The 16,937-nt window shown below is 47.0% G+C and overlaps 2 protein-coding genes across 2 annotated transcripts; one reads left to right on the forward strand and one right to left on the reverse strand.

The window, feature by feature from the left end:
• Positions 1-5,277: 5,277 nt before the first annotated feature.
• On the forward strand, positions 5,278-12,976 carry LOC120697846 (guanylate-binding protein 2-like). Its single transcript, XM_039981207.1, has 14 exons — positions 5,278-5,624; positions 6,995-7,156; positions 7,411-7,476; positions 7,606-7,749; positions 8,512-8,625; positions 8,724-8,825; positions 9,376-9,561; positions 9,899-9,988; positions 10,065-10,199; positions 10,322-10,444; positions 10,541-10,626; positions 10,732-11,344; positions 11,476-11,553; positions 11,632-12,976. Exons 1-14 carry the CDS (start codon positions 5,361-5,363, stop codon positions 12,661-12,663), a joined length of 3,195 nt encoding a protein of 1,064 aa, XP_039837141.1. The 5' UTR covers positions 5,278-5,360; the 3' UTR covers positions 12,664-12,976.
• A 4-nt stretch (positions 12,977-12,980) lies between these two features.
• Positions 12,981-14,870, reverse strand: LOC120697847 (NAC domain-containing protein 73-like). Its single transcript, XM_039981208.1, has 3 exons — positions 14,369-14,870; positions 13,968-14,163; positions 12,981-13,866 (listed from the first exon to the last, which is right to left on the reverse strand). Exons 1-3 carry the CDS (start codon positions 14,522-14,524, stop codon positions 13,265-13,267), a joined length of 954 nt encoding a protein of 317 aa, XP_039837142.1. The 5' UTR covers positions 14,525-14,870; the 3' UTR covers positions 12,981-13,264.
• Positions 14,871-16,937: the final 2,067 nt, after the last annotated feature.

Raw genomic sequence — 16,937 nt, forward strand, 5'->3', positions numbered from 1 at the left:
CAGGGCTTATGAGTTAGTATGATCTTGATCCCTGACTTAGCAAAAAGGCTCTGCATGCATTCCCTTTTAGCTTTGGCTGATGCCGAAGGGGGTGATAGAAAAGCCTCTCATTTGGAGTTGGAGTTGGAGTATGCTCATTCTGCCGATGCTACATCAATCAAAGCCAAAAGAAAAAAAAAAGGATACAGCCTCAAAACAAGCCAGGCGACCACCTCCATAATGATGAATCAAATTGCTCTGATAGTCTGCGTACACTAGTGACACGATGTACTCCTAGTACCAGGACGTGCATCCTGTTGTGGCAGGACCAGACAGTCAACTAATCCAGAATCCAGATAGGAGGAGCAACATCAAACGGGAGGCTCAGAACACAGAGCGCGCGTTTCCCGGGTAAGCCGGGGGACATGCGCGCACAACGCACGCAACCACTTCACGGACTAGCATGAAGCGCAAACTGTACTACGGCTACGGAGTAGGAGTTGTAGAGACTAGAGAGAGAAGATGTTGTGAGTTGATCCGCCAATGTCCTGTGCTGTGTACAGTATCGACTTGGTACAGCAGCAGAGTTGATTCTGGGATTGGCAGCGCATCACGAGCTCAAAGACCCAGACGCGCAGCCGCAGGCGCAACCACGCTCCACGCAGGCAGGCCCAGCACCAGGACCATGCTGCTGCTGCTGCGCACCTCCCAGCCAGGGCATGCATCAGCATCACCCTTCACCCGTCGATCGAGCTGGACCCGGCGGGCGAGCGCGCGCTCGAAAGGGATCGCAGGAGCTTGCCCGTTCGAGCCCGGGGGGCGGCCCAGCGTTTATTGGAGACTCTCTGCTTCGAGCGCGTCCGCCGGAGCTGGCACTGGCAGCCCGCCCGGCTGCGACGGGCATGGCAGCGCAGCGCGGCAGCGACGGGCCGGCAGATGCTGGCAGGGCGGCCGGGGCGCGTGACCACGCTGCGCGAAGGGTAGGAATGTAGGATACGGGATCGGGAGGGAGGGGATGGACCGCACTCGGAATCGAAACCGAGCTCTCGCCGGGTTACCGGCCCACCGGGTATCGATCGGGCGGCGCTGAAGAGCTGGGTCCGCCGCGTGATTTCCTGTTTCTGAGCCGACTTGATGACGCCCCTGCTGGTTCAGGGTTTGTATCCACCCACAATTTCATTTTGCTCAGCATTTTAGCAGGTTCATGGATGCATGCTGCTCTCTATTTCTTCTCTCAACCCTTCTGGGCTGCTTTGCTTCGTTTGATTTCATCTGATGTGTTAATCCAGGTCTTTGAGTGGATGGCAGTCCGGAAAGGCGGCAGCATACTTCTACGGAGCACCTTGCTGCTGTCCTGTACCGGGAGTTTTTAATCGCTAACTCATCAAAAAGAAAAAGAAAATAATCGAATCCAGGAGCAGCTAGAAACAAGTAGTACTGGATTAATCATGAAAGGCAAGGCACACAAGGGGTTTACAGAACGGCACAATGGCTAGCTCGTCCGCTTGTAATCTACTCCTAGCTAAGCTAGATTAACCTTTTTCAGAAGTAAGTGCTCTAGGCAATCAGATAGGGAAGCTAGCCCTCTACTACTTGTACTACGCTTAACGTCATGGGAATTAGTGTCAGCTGCATGCTTGAGCAATCCTTTTCAGCTGCCTGCTTGAGCAATCCTTTTGTTTGGTAGCATCTTGCTTTCGCTGCCTTTCTAGTATTGGCCTACACCCTTCACTTTCCCGGCTTATAAGGATCAACCAGTAGTAATCAAATGCTCGTGTAAATCCAACTCGGTGCTGTCGCCATTTATCTTGATCCAGTACTGTGTGAGTCCACTTAGGACAATTCCAGTGGAGGGTTTCATACTGATGTTTACAATATAGCCACATAAGCAAAAAGACTACGAAACAATGGTTGAAACTACCTGTCGGTACCCCATGACCGGGATACCCCCTCACTCTGTGTCAGGCAAGAGTCTCGTAGTTATCCTTAACTACGCCCTGACGGCCGAACCGCCGGACCCCTGTGGTCCGGAGCCCTACTCTCCTGGCAAACGGCCCCGGACCCGCTCCCCGCTCGGGGAGGGTCCGGTGACGCCGTATGTCCCGGAGGAGGTAGCCCTCAACCAAAACAGCTGGGGCCCCGGACCTCCCAGGGAGTTCCGGATCCCCCGCCGGGTCCCGGACCGCATATACTATCCGGAAACCTTAGCAGGGAGGAACCGACACCCCGCCTGGGGCTGGTCCGGAGCCGCCACGTGTCAGTGGGTGCGGGCACGAGCGCGGAACCACATGGCTTCCCCTGGAAGACTCGCCTACCTACTGCATTCAATACGGTAGGCGGAGCAGAGCCCGAGGCGGCTTTTGCCAGGTTGCATTGTTGGTCGCTTATTACCAAGGCGCACAGTGCAGTCGCTGGTGCCGCCCACGCCGCGTATGTCAGTCAACAATGCCAGTCGGACACGACGGCTCGGTTCCGCCCATTATGACGCCTGCACGGTAGCCTCGACAGACTACGCCGCAAGCTACACTACCTCAACGGGCACCTCGCCGATGGGACAGGAGAAAACCCCCCTCGGTCAGAGAGTCTACAGGACGATGAAGCGTATCCGGCAAGAGATTCTCCATCACTGCAGCACCATTAGTATCTATCTAGTATAGTATACATCCTTGTTGGGCCCACCTGTCGGGGTCCAACGCATGTGTACGCGTCCTCCTTGCTCTATAAAAGGGAGACACCCGTTATAGAAGGACTCAGGTCCAAAAAGAGGACAGCGGGGCAGAGGATAGACTCATTCATACTAAGTGCAATACACCACACAGTGGACGTAGGGTATTATGCTCCGACGGCCCGAACTACTCTAAATCCGCGTGTTCTTGCGTTCTTGCCCCCGAGCTAGATCGGCCTAATAGCTAATTAATGTGCACGAAGCCCCTATGAAACTCCTATTGGGAGTGGCCTTGGCCTTGTTTGGTTCCGCAAGAATCCTAGCGCGCACGCTTCCCGGAAAAAGAATCTCGCATGCATGAAGCACTAAATGAAGTCTATTTGCAAAACTTTTTTAGGGATGGGTGTAACTTTTCGCGACGAATCTAATGACGGTAATCAATCGATGATTTGCTACAATGATACTACAGTAACCAACCTCTAATCGCGCGGTCAAAGGCCTAGTTAGATTCTTTACCGTCACTAGCGTAGGGGTTTTGAAGTTGGTTTTGTAAACTGACTTTGTTTGATAACGTAATTAACAGTCCAATGTTACTATTACTAGCGCTAGCTAGCATGCCAAACAAGGCCCTTATTCCCTTGCCATTCCACTATTCCAGGGCTGATCACACGTAGTAATGGGCTGAAAACAGTTGGGTTCAGACAGTGTTTCCACACTGGCCTACCGCTGATGGCTGAATAAGTGCTACTGATACTCTGATAATAATCTTCCGAATCTTGGCTGCAAAAGGCATGATTGGCTGCCTGAAAGTGCTTAACAGTCACCGCATCATTGTTGTGTTTTTTCTGGTTTTGAGGAAGCGGGACATGCATGCATGGTCGACATCCGTCCGACCAACCGGCGCCTGTAAGATTCTGTCGCGAACGGCGTCGCGCAAAAGAGAGTTGAGGCAGTGCAATTCTGGCAGGGCCACGTGAGCCATCAGAGACCCATCTTTTGCTAATCTGGTATGGATGGGACGTGCCTTTGATTCAGACAGGTTTGCTTTGCGGATACGGTGAACCAGTAATGGACATGCCGGAATAAATCGTGCTCGCTCCTGCTCGTCAACAGGTGTATACGACGGCACGACGCCAAACATCTGGAAGACCTATTTCTAGATGCAAGCATTACTTGATATAGTTATTTATTTTACAGAACTAGGAGTATAGTCTGCGCATTTGCGCGACTAGTATTGAAAATTTAAAAATTTACATATCGTTGTATCCTTATTTAAAAGTTATACTATTTTTTTACCATATATTATTCTGTTCATTATCGTAAATTATGTCTTATTGTTGATTAAAAAAATTCAACTATAATCTACCTATAATAACAATTTAATTTGTTGAGCTTTAATAATATTATGCAGATAATTATTTTTATTTTTATTTTATTTTAATTGATTATTGTTAGCTTTAATTTTTATTAATAGTTTATATTTGTATTTGATATATTTTTCAAATGGCACTGGTGGGTGATTTTTAATTAGGCACAGGGGTATTTTAGGCTAATTTTTATCGTAATGGTAGTGGTGGGTAATTTTTATTTTCTCCGATTAAAGTGAAAATTTCTAAGTCTTGCGAGCGAATGTGGAGGCTCCGCTTTTTGGCCACATAATAAAATAATAGATTAAAGATGGTCTGATGTGCAACAAGGGCACAGCAGAAATGGTCCTTTATTTTAGATTAGCAGAAATGGTCAAATGGGTCATATGCTATCCTGAATTTCTAGTTCTAGGGAACCCGAACATTGTGATGGAAGGCCCAAAGGGCCCAAGAATTAAAAACTTCAATCTAAAGAGGCCCATGGAGAAAATACTGAACCACACTTTGAAGAGATACACACTTCCCCATTCTTTTTTCGATAGCAATTCAGGATTCAAATACCCTTTTCACAATAGAGTTGACACTTGACAGTGTTCCAAAACTAAGTTATTGGAATTTATATTATAGGATACATTGTTCATGACGGCAAGAAGAGTTTCGTTCCTGCCTACAGGCTACAGATTTGGCCCAAAGAAAGATTTCAATGCCGGCCCATGTCACCTTGGTCAAAGGCAAAAAGGTAGGGAGGTCCAGCTCATCACCATACTGACCTGCCGGAAAACAAAGAAAACCGTGTTTGGATCGCGTTTCTCGAAAAAAGAATCTCATATACATAGAGCACTAAATGAAGTCTATTTACAAATTTTTTTCAGAAATGGATGTAACTTTTCGCGACGAATCTAATGATGGTAATTAATCGGTGATTGTCTACATTGATGCTACAGTAATTATTTCCTAAACATGCCGTTAAATGTCTTATTAGATTTTTCATAGTTCCTAGTGCAGTGATTCTGGAATTAGTTTTGTAAACTGATTTTGTTTAACACGGTAATTAGCGGTCAGTTTTTTAGCACTCCCTAGCGTAGAGAACCAACGCCAGGCTTTCTGCACCGACCAAGGCCCAACAGTCCAGCTCAGCACAGGGACGCAACGCGTGAGGCCCAATAGGCTGCCGCGTGCCCGTGCCCAGCGTCCTTCCAACGCAGCGGGAACCCAACAGGCAACCGCGCTGCTTCGTTGCGTAGCCCCGAGGGCACTCGACGCCGCTATTCCCCCATATTCCCTCTTCCCATTTTTGAAAAGCAGAAAACCAGAGTCACGGGACCCTTGCCGCCGTCGGCGAACTCGCGATGCTGCAGATGCTCGGCCTCCGCGGGGGCGCCGGCGGGGGGAGCCCCAGCCCCAGCGCCGGCGACGCGACCCCCGCCAGGAACGGGGACGGCGCCGCGGCGGCGGGCCCCGCGCGGCCGCTGCGGCTGGTGTACTGCGATGAGAAGGGCAAGTTCGTGATGGACCCCGAGGCGGTGGCGGCGCTGCAGCTCGTCAAGGGCCCCATCGGCGTGGTCTCCGTCTGCGGCCGCGCGCGGCAGGGCAAGAGCTTCGTGCTCAACCAGGTACGCGCGCGACAGGGCGAACTTAGGTTTTGGGGAATGCCTGGGTCTGGCCATCGGTGATGCGCGGCTAGGGTTTTGGCGTTATTTTCTGAGATATGGTCTGCTGATGTGCTTGGGCTTCAATTAGGGAGTTAGAAATGTTTAAGTGATGAAGTTAGCAACTCGGACTTGTAGGGTTTAGGTATCCTCTTAGATTCTAGGGTTTATTTACTGGTCGAATTGGTGATTTTGACCGAAACATGGAAATATGCGGCCTGTTCACGTTGTTTGACTCGCATAATGATTGACATGTGTCCAGTCTTTAGGAGAAAGGGAATTCGAAGTGAGGATCAATGTGGGTGACTTAATTCTGCACACAGATGTTAAGGGTGAAAATTGTATCTCCATGCATTTATGTGTGTGGTTTTTGCTAGAAAAAATCAGATGTTTTCCAATTAAGGTTTAGTGCTTAAGATGCAATGTGGACACAATCTTATAGAACTGTGCAATATTTTTGTGTTAGAATGGTGTTTTACATTTCTATTAGAAAGTCAATGCTTCATCTTGATTACATGGGGTTTTGGCACCTTTTAACGATTAGCATGAGTATAAAGTTGTCCTCATATTACCTAGTCAAGGAACCCATGTTTAGTTTTTGGGATCATATGGACATTAGATATTCATACATGATTATCTGCAAACTTATATGAAACAATAGTTTGAGTTTGTGAAACATTGATTGACAAAAAGCTTCACATGTTGTTGGTTAGCAGTTCTTGGGTGCATATCTTCAACAACCACACTTGAGTCTCTGTTGAACCAGGCAACCAGTAATGGGACAAGTCGACAAGTAGTGGAGTTTACTGTTAAACGGGATCACTGCTGAATTATGATTATTTATGTATGCCTCTTTGGTGGTGGATTATGTTGGGTTTCAGCTCTAGGCTAACCTGACTTGCTTAGGACTAAAAGGCTTTGTTATTGTATGCCTCATTCTGACCTTCATTGTATCAGTGTCATATTAGCATTAGATCTTTAAACGTCTTTAGATATTTTGTGGTTTTAATTAAGTATGAGAAATGTCGTGGAATTCCAAATTGTGAGATTCTATTGACAGATGGAATCTTGTTACAGCTAGATATTCTAGATCTTCCTATTTTCTATTCTTCCCATTCTAGGTTATTTTTAAATTTGCATGATTGCATGTTAATGATTTTCTATGTGCATTTGCATCCATGAGATGAAATTTGGAAGGTAGGAGGAAATTGAGATGATGCATCACTCTTATGAGTCATTTTACACCCAGCAAGGATATAAATTGATATTCTATTGTTATGCATTATTTTTGTTTGATTCACTGCATCAGATGATAAATTTTGGCCTCTATGTAGCTTCTTGGGCGAAGCAGTGGTTTTCAAGTGGCTTCAACACATCGACCCTGCACTAAGGGACTTTGGATGTGGAGTGCGCCTTTGAAGAGAACTGGTCTGGATGGAACTGAATACAGTCTTGTGTTGTTGGATACCGAAGGAATTGATGCTTATGATCAAACGGTATGTGTTGGTGCCACCCTTGAATTAACACCCTCTCATTGATCATGATATGTGCTTATTGATATTAAAAATATGATATTATTATAATTGGATCCACATCTTTTTGGTGAGCCACACTTTTTGGGTGAATCATGATTCAGGTCTTCAGTATCATTTACTTTTCTGGTTATTTTTTATTTTGTGTTTTCTGTAGTATAACTCATATTGGTAATTTTTGTATTACTGCCTCATGCCCACTGATTCCCTTTTGGCAGGGGACCTATAGCATCCAAATATTTTCGTTGGCTGTTCTACTGTCAAGCATGTTCATCTACAACCAGGTACATTTCTGAACGAGTGAATTCGTATTTGGAGCACGGTGGGAATTATAGACTGATACTTTGGTGCTTTGGTTGTAATAACTCATATTGAAGGATGCAAATTTCTGAGCCTTCTGATACTTTTTCTAGATGGGAGGTATAGATGAAGCTGCATTGGATCGTCTCTCACTGGTCACGGAGATGACAAAGCATATACGTGTCAGGGCCTCAGGTGGAAGGTCCACTGCATCTGAACTTGGGCAGTTTTCACCTGTGTTTGTTTGGTTGTTGAGAGTAAGATATTGCATTTCTTTGTCCAGATTAATTATGTTTCCTGAATGCTGAATTCCTGAGACAAGAGGGTGCCACAAAAGCTAAAAGACAAATTCTATAGGACAGCAATTCGTCCGGCGATGTTATACGGTGCTGAATGTTGGCCTACAAAAAGGCGACATGTCCAGCAACTGAGTGTAGCAGAGATGCGAATGTTGCGGTGGTTTTGCGGGCACACAAGGAGGGATAGAGTCCGGAACGAAGTTATTCGGGATAGGGTCGGGGTGGCACCAATTGAGGAGAAACTTACCCAGCATCGGCTGAGATGGTTTGGACATGTCCAACGAAGGCCTCCTGAGGCGCCGGTGCGTAATGGGGTTCTTGAGTGGGTCGATAATGTAAAGAGGGGTAGAGGTAGACCTAAACTGACTTGTGATGAGTCGGTTAAGAGAGACCTTAAGGATTGGAATATCTCTAAAGAGATAGCTTTGGATAGGAGCGCTTGGAGACTAGCTATTAATGTGCCTGAACCTTGAACTTATTTCTTTCGGGTTTCATCTCTAGCCTACCCCAACTTGCTTGGGAAAAAAGGCTATGTTGTTGTTGTTGTTGTTGTTGTAATGCTGAATGCCTGAATTATTTCATAGCTGTGCATCACCTTCTGACTTCCATTTTTATTTCTCGAAAAACTTCTAACTTCCATCAAACATATATTGTGTCTAACCTCAGTCATTATGCAACACATATTTGATATACACTGGCATTCTGCTTCATTTCCTATAGGACTTCTACCTGGATTTGACAGAAGACAACAGAAAAATTACTCCACGTGATTACCTAGAATTGGCACTGAGGCCTGTTCAAGGTGGAGGAAGGGATGTATCTGCAAAGAATGCGGTATGGTACTGTTTTTTTTCCATGAAATATAGTTCTGTACTTCTGCTTAAGTAACTTGACATATGGACTATCCTGATACTTCTTTTGTTCTTGAAAAGATACGGGAGTCCATCCGCGCACTTTTTCCTGATAGGGAATGCTTTACTCTTGTGCGACCTGTGAATAATGAGAAAGATCTCCAGCGCCTCGATCAACTTCTTGTAAGTATTTCTTCTTTCTTTGAACTATGGGGAACAGTCGGCTGTTGTGGCCTTGTCCGTCAACCGTGAGTCAAACACTATTTATTTGTTGAGTGTTGACTATAGGTTCTGAACTTCTGATTGGATGGGAGTATTAAGAAAATGGTCGAAAAACTCCTGTTGGTAATAGTGTGTTAGGTACCAATCAGAAAGATCAAGCTTTTGTCTGATATCAGTGCAAACTATATTATTTGTCCATATCTGACCCAGTAATTAACTAACTTCATGCATCCTAGAACTACTCGTGTGCCTGACTTGCGGGAGTAGTAAATATTGGCATTTGGTTTGTTCTACCAAATATGAAACAATGTACACCTTATTAGAGAATACCAAATTATGCAAGTATGTCTTTGGGTTTTGAGGAACTTTGGTCAGCAAGAGGCATAAGAATAGATTAAAGAGATGCTTGTTTTTCCGTTTAGGAGTTAGAATCATAATGAATGTTCTGGCATAATCATATTGGTCTAACAGATTGATGTTGATGCAATGTTTCCTTATCTCTTTATTACAGCTGAGTAATTTCCGGCCAGAGTTCAGGTCTGGTCTGGATGCTTTCACAAAATTTGTGCTTGACCGAACAAGACCAAAACAACTTGGAGCTAGTACAATGACAGGCCCCATCCTTGCTGGATTAACACAATCATTTCTTGATGCCATTAATAGCGGTGCTGTCCCCACAATATCTTCATCATGGCAGGTATATCTAGTTTGATTATAGCAGTGTGGCTTTTGTATATCTAGGTATCATCTTTTTTGGATTGCAGCTTAATTCATGCAGCTGTGCATGCTATAGACCTGACTGATATACAATCATGCTTTGCAAATACATTGTGTCAACATATATTTGCAACTGAAAGAAGCACCATTAAAACATGAATTGCATATGAAACATTCTCAACTGTTTGATGAGCAACCAAAGTACATATGTAATGGCCGTGAACCATTCTATCATTTGATGCACCTGTTAGGTTCAACCATTAATATATTTTGTTCCTCTCTGGGTGGATGTTTTCTGATAGTTTTTTTATTTACAGAGTGTGGAGGAAGCAGAATGTCGGAGGGCATATGATTCTGCTGTGGACACTTACAATTCTTGTTTTGACCGGAAAAAACAAATAGAAGAGGTAGGATAGCTAATAAGTGAGTTGGAGTACTTTCTCATTTGAACTATTGGATTTCTTTTGACCTATAGGCATGCAGGATTCTTTGAGAGAAGCACATGAAGATGCGATGAGGAAGGCTATCAGTGCTTTTAATGCTTCTGCTGTGGGTGCTGGGTTAGCCCGTTCAAAATTTGAAAAGCTTCTTCACAGTGCTCTCCGAAAGGCCTTTGAGGTGACATTACTATTAGTTTATTACTTGTCAGCTGCTTTTACTCAGCACACCTTTTTATTATTGTCTTTCACATGTAATATTGATTAGTCAGCATTGTTGAAGTAAGAAGCACATGAATGCAGGATTACAAAAGAAACACTTTTCTGGAGGCTGATTTGCAATGTTCAAACCGAGTACAGAGCATGGAATCAAAGGTGCGGGCAGCATGTAACCACCCTGATGCAAAGCTAGATGATGTAGTCAGGGTAAGACAACTGTAAACTTCTCTGCTGTTCTACTTAATCGTTGTGAACCTTATTCTTCATTATTGCTTATATTAATGTCCTTTTCATTGGATGCAGCTCCTTGATGGTCTGCTCACAGAGTATGAGTCAACGGCCTATGGTCCCGGGAAATGGAAAAGGCTGGCCACTTTCCTACAGCAATGGTATGCACTAATGCACCAAGTCATTTGTCTTATTGTTGGTTGATGCAAAACAACGATCTCACCTAGTTATGTTATTTTATTCCTTTGTTGGAATGATCACTACAGTTTAGCTGGGCCCGTGCTAGACCTTTTCAGAAGACAGTTGGAGCATATAGTTGCTGAAAGGAATGCCCTAAGATTGAAATGCAATTCAAGTGATGATAAGTTGGCATTGCTCAGGAAGCAGCTTGAAGCAAGTGAGGGCCACAGAGCTGAATACTTGAGGCGCTATGAGGAAATTATCAATGATAAGCAGAAAATCTCAAAGGATTACTCTGTTCGTATTACTGAACTTCAGACCAAGAGTAGCAAGTTGGAAGAGCGGTGCATGAGCTTGTCATCATCTCTTGAAACTGCAAAACGGGAATCCAATGACTGGAGAAGCAAATATGATCACAGTATTTTGCAGCAAAAGGCAGATGGGAGTAAGTTAAAATCTCAAATTGCTTCTCTAGAGTCGAGGGTAAGTATCAGTGAGGGCAGATTATCTGCAACACGAGAACAGGCCGAGTCTGCTCAAGAAGAAGCATCAGAGTGGAAACGCAAATATGAAGTTGCTGTTAGTGAGGCCAAAACAGCTCTGCAGAGAGCGGCTGTAGCACAGGAACGCACAAATAAGAAAGTGCAGGAGAGGGAAGATGCTTTGAGGGCTGAACTTGCTAACCAATTATCTGAGAAGGTTATCCTTTGTCTCAATGTTATGCATTCTTTGATTTATGTAAAAAGTGAGGCATTCAATATTATTTTTTTCTTCCAAGTTGTATGTATATGGTCTTGGTCACTTAACTTTTTGTTTGTTATGTGTAACAGGAAGAGGAAATTTCAAGATTAAGTGCTAAAGTTAGCCAAACTGAAATTCATGCTACAAGTTTGATCTCAAGGCTTGAGGTCTGTCTTCCTCACCCTCCTTCATCTCCCTCTCCCTCTCTGTCAACAGAATCTCATTTTGCCAATGATCTAATTCAGGCCACTGAAGCAAAGTTGAAGAGCCATGAGTCAGATTCGCTGGCTTTGAAGGAAGAGATCAGATCGTTAACAGATAACCTGGAGTCTATTAGAAGTGAAGTTCTGTCACGTGAGAAGGAAGTTAGGATCCTGGAACAAGAAAAGAACCATCTTCAGGAGAAGTATCTGGCAGAGTGCAAAAAGTTTGATGAGACAGACATTAGATGCAAGGAAACTGAAAGGGAGGCCAGAAGAGCAACAGAATTGGCTGATGTAGCTCGTGCAGAAGCTGCTGCTGCTCAAAAGGATAAGGGTGAAGCTCAGCGGCTTGCAATGGAGCGACTTGCACTGATAGAAAGAATGGAGCGGCAGGTTGAGGCTCTAGAAAGAGACAAGGCCAAGATGGTGGAAGAGATTGAGAGACTTCATCAGTCAGAGAAGGATGCCACGTCCAAGGTCATATTGCTTGAAAATAGTGTTGATGAGCGGGAAAAAGAGATTGATGAGATGTTGAAACGGAATAACCAGCAAAGATCCAACACGGTCCAGGTTCTTGAGGGCCTGCTGGCAACAGAGCGTGAAGCCTGCACTGAAGCCAACAAGAGGGCTGAGGCCTTGTCGTTGCAGTTGCAAGCGACTCAAGGCAAACTGGACATGCTTCAACAAGAGCTGGCATCAGTTCAGCGCAATGAAACCGCACTCGATAGCAAGCTCAAGACCTCAGCAAGGCGTTTAAGGGGTGAAGCTACCGAGTCTGTCCATGATATGGATATCGATGATGACAACAATGGGAGGCGTCGGAAACGATCAAAAAGCACAACAAGCCCGTTCAAGAACAATCATACAGAGGACGGTGGTTCTGTGTTTATTGGCGAAGATACTTACACCGGGAGCCTGCAAGGGACGGAGACTGAAGACTATACCAAATTCACTGTGCAGAAACTGAAGCAGGAGCTCACCAAGCACGGGTTTGGTGCTCAACTGCTGCAGTTGAAGAATCCTAACAAGAAGGACATCGTCGCCTTATATGAGAAGCATGTCGTCGGCAAGTAGTAATTCCTCGGCAATACTTGTGTGCTTACCCTTTGTATTCGTGCTTATACTATCCTGTAGCATTGAATATTATTGACACGGTCAAGATGGAAGTGAAACAAGCATGTAACTTAGTTTTAAACTCTGTTTTGTGTGATTCTCCAATGGTGCAGTTCATTTTTAGCGTGCATCGTTGCAAGCACTTGTATCAGTTTGCCCGTTGCAGTTAGGAGTTGTTCGAAGCTCATCATTTCGTACGTGGTAATGTAGGTGAGACTGAACTATCCAAAGTTGTAACTTGGAAGAAATGAACTGATTGAATCTTGGAGCAGCATGGCTTTTTTCCCCATACAGGTTTATGATTCGAGTACTATGATGGAACAACAGCATATGATGTTGAACATATGACCTATCTAATAAAAAGTAAAGTTAAAAAAACAATTTTTGTAGTTTGTAAATGAACGTCAAGTTAGAGTGCAAAGAACATGATATGTTTCTTCACGTGTGAGGTAGTTTTTCAGCCCAGGGACAAATACCCTGACGGCATGAGCTGCTCCTAAATCCCTATTTAGCCTGTGAATTGAATAGGTCTTTGTATAATCTTTTGTCCTGAATTCTTGATTCAAGGGCCAAAGGTAGCCCTTACTGCATGCACTGCGAAGCTAGGCATGAAGTGAGAAGCACCAGGGACAGGAGGTGCCCTGTCGTTTGGGACCCCCTGGTACCCCATCATTGTTCCTGGATTGTAGAATTGATCGACGCCGTTTGCCTCCCTGAGAACGCTACCACCCTGGTGATGGCCGGCAAGAGCGTTGCTGCTCGTGACGACGTTGGCGGTGGCGGCGGCGGCCTCCTTGGCCGCCGCCGTGGAACTGCACTGCCTGGGCTGCGTCTGGAAGAAGACCTTGGAGACGACGAGCTCGCCGTCGCGCTCCTCCTCGTCGGAGCCGAGGTGGTATTGGTGCATCACCCAGTTGGTCTTCTCGGGTTTGCGCTGCTTGCCGTAGTTGGTGTAGAGCACCAGGATCTTCTTGTACCCGCGGGGCCGGCCGTGGGACAGCACCGGCCGCGTCTTGCCCGTCTTGTGCCACCGCGTCTCGCCGCCGCCGCCGCTGCCGTCGTCCCCGTCGACGCTGTGCACCTTCCGGCGCTTCCTCGTCCCCGTCGTGTACGCCTTGGATGGACGGTGGAAGAAGTGCCGGACGAGCCCGTCCTTGCTCACGCCTGCAGAAACAAACAGCAGTGGCACATGCTGCTGACATGATGTGCATACATGCATCGATCTCCATGACGCACAAAGTTAAACGTGTGCTTGCGTTGCGTACCGGGGAGCCTCTCGGGGTGCGTGTAGCAGATGCCGTTCTCGCCCTCGATGGTGGGGATGAACTCGTCGACGAGGGGGTGGAGCTTCCGGGAGTCCGGCCTCGCCTTGCCCTCCAAGTGCTCCAGCAGCTCCTGGTCCGTCGGGTCGAACTTGACGCCGGCCGGCAGACCCGGCAAGTCCTGGATCGAGGTGGTCTCCTGCAGAGAAAAAAAAATAGAGAATTAATGACCATCCATGTCATCACTCACCATCAGCGACATGGCGGCCGGAAAGCCCATGTTGCCGTTCATCGCGGAAATATGAGATTTAGCATGCGCCATTGTTAATTTCAAGCAGTAAATCTGCGCCATGCTCCGCGCAGACGACGACGACAAGCGTGTGCGAGCGTGCGTGTGTACGAACCTGTTCATAGTGCGCGCGGTGGCCGCACGACGGGCACATCTTGACGAGGACGGCGAGCGACGCGGCGGCCTTCCTGCCGCCGGCGGCGGCGGTCGTCGGGGACAGGCTGCTCTCCACGGCGGCGCGCACGTCGTTGAAGCCATTGCACCACGTCATCCTAAGCTCGCCGCGCGCTCTCACACGTTCGTCGCTCTCCTCGATCGGGGGACGAACGTGTAGGGACGACGACGACGACAAAGGGTGCGCCGTGCGCGTGCTCCTCTATAAAACACCCATGACAGGCGCCAGCAGAACGTACACTGGCTCGATCGGCTGGCGGGGAGGGATATAATGCAGGGTGTTAAAAGAAGACGACGAGCTGAGGCGGGCTAAGCATAGGCTGGGCTCTAGAGGGAGCAGAGGTGTGACGGCGCACACGACAAGGATCGATCGGAGAAGGGATCAACAAACAAAGGGGGTTGGTCAAGGAAAGAGAACCGAGGCCCAGCAGCTGGAAGAGAAAAGGAGGAAGCCGCCGCTAGCTAGCTAGCTAGCTAGCTTGTCCCTGTTAAAAGCTACCCGCGATCACACACACCGTACCTGAAAGTGATCGGGTGCTCTAGCCTAAGAAGAGGAGGGGGTGAATTAGACACTAATAAAAACTTAGACCTATGGCTCCAACTAGTTTGCACAAAACTTAAACTAAAACATGCTATCTAGATGTGCAACGAGGTTGTTCTAGTGTGAAACCCCTATCCCAAAAGAGTTTAGCAACCTATAGCCTTTCCTATCAAGAAACTATTCTATGAAAGAAGGCACACAAATTACTAGTATGAAATGCGGAAGCTTAAAGAGCGGGATAGGAGATAGCAAACTCTTGACGCAGGTGTTTATCCTGTGGTTCGGTTAGCCACAAAGGCACACCTACATCCACGTTGTTGTAGCACTCACTAAGAGTATTGCTACTCGGCCACCAAGTCTCTTCCGTGAACACAATCACGGTCACCTTGGCCCCGGGGTTCCACTAAGGAGCTTCTCCACAAAGAATGGGGTCTCCACGTCCCCCGCACAAAGATGTCGTCGCCGCTCCACACCAAGTCGGAGGGTCGATGACGTTGCCGGCGAGCTTCACGCTCCAAGGTGCCGGTGCACCACGCTCTTGTTTTGGTTCGCTAATGAACCACAGCACAAAGGCTCGAAGCCTTGCAATCTCACTCACTAAGAGCTAATCCTTTACACAACACTCTCAAAGTGTGCTAAGGGCTAAGGATATGATCTTGATGCTTTTGTATGGCTTGGAGATGTTCTTGGGTGTGTGTGGGATGTTCAGTAACTCCAGCAATCTTTAAATGGCCGGGGTGAGGCGTATATATAGGCCACCAAGTCTTGTAGCCGTTTCTCCAACGGTCATCAGAAAATCTGCGTATCATCGGATGAACCGATGCCTCTGGCAGGGGTAGCGTCGGTTCATCCGGTCACTCTAAGACACGAAGTAGCCGTTGAACTTCTGACTGCTGACACAGTGACCACCGGTTGAACCGATGCTTGCCTGTCGGTTAAACCGGTCACTCACAGCCTTCTTCTCTTCTGCTGACGTCAATGCACCGACGCAATACTCCGATGCACCGTCGGTTGAACCGGTGCTGAAGAAAACTTCTCCTGGGTACTTGACATCGTCTTTGGTACACAGTACGCCCAATGCACCGATGCCCTTTCTTGGACCGTCGGTTCAACCGGTGACTATAGACTGACTTGGCTTCGATTCCCTCCTGCACCAAACATCATAGCGTCGGTTCTTCCGACAAGCGTCGGATGCACCGATGCTTAGGCATCGGTTCTTCCGGTGCTCCTGATCCGAAGAGCTTTCAGGGCGCCTATCTTCTCTTTCTCTTTGTCATCACTTGAACCTAAAAGCCTGAGAATGGTCATCTTAACAATCATATTAGTCCAAGTGTTGTGTTGTCATTCGATCACCAAAATCACTCGAAATGGCATAAATGGTGCCATGTACGTTTGAGTACCCTTACACGGTGACTTCCCCATCACCAGCCGGTACGAACAGTGTGCACACACACATCATCGCCCATGCGATCGAGCAGCTTCTCGATCAATCGAGGACTCCCAACAAAGACGAGCGAGGAGAGATCCATCTAACGCCATAGAGAGCTCGAGGCACTAGATCAGCATCTAGCACTATCTACAAAGCTAGCATCATCGTCGTCTTTGCTAGGGAAAGGCATGGGTGACGATCGAGACTCGAGAGACGAGATGTCCTGGCCTCGTTTTCTCCTCTTTTGTTTGTTGCCAGTGTTTGTACACAAGAAATGAGAAACGCGCAAGCAATAAGCCAAGTGAAGCTAAGGTTGGGACGACGGAGGATCACACAGTAGGTGGAGGATGATGGCACGTTGCTTGGTCCTCACGTATAGGCGCCGCGAATTCTTCCGTATACGTGAGAAGGAAACCAGGACCGGCCGCCGGATTCTCTGCGCTGGCCGGGCCCCCGCCCTCGGCCCTCGCGGGTGAGTCGCTGCAGGGGAACGGGCTGATCTCCAACGACCCCCTTGCCCGTGATCCGATCACGGAAGAG

Source organism: Panicum virgatum, chromosome 3K (assembly GCF_016808335.1).
Source record: "Panicum virgatum strain AP13 chromosome 3K, P.virgatum_v5, whole genome shotgun sequence".
Classification (NCBI taxonomy): domain Eukaryota; kingdom Viridiplantae; phylum Streptophyta; class Magnoliopsida; order Poales; family Poaceae; genus Panicum; species Panicum virgatum.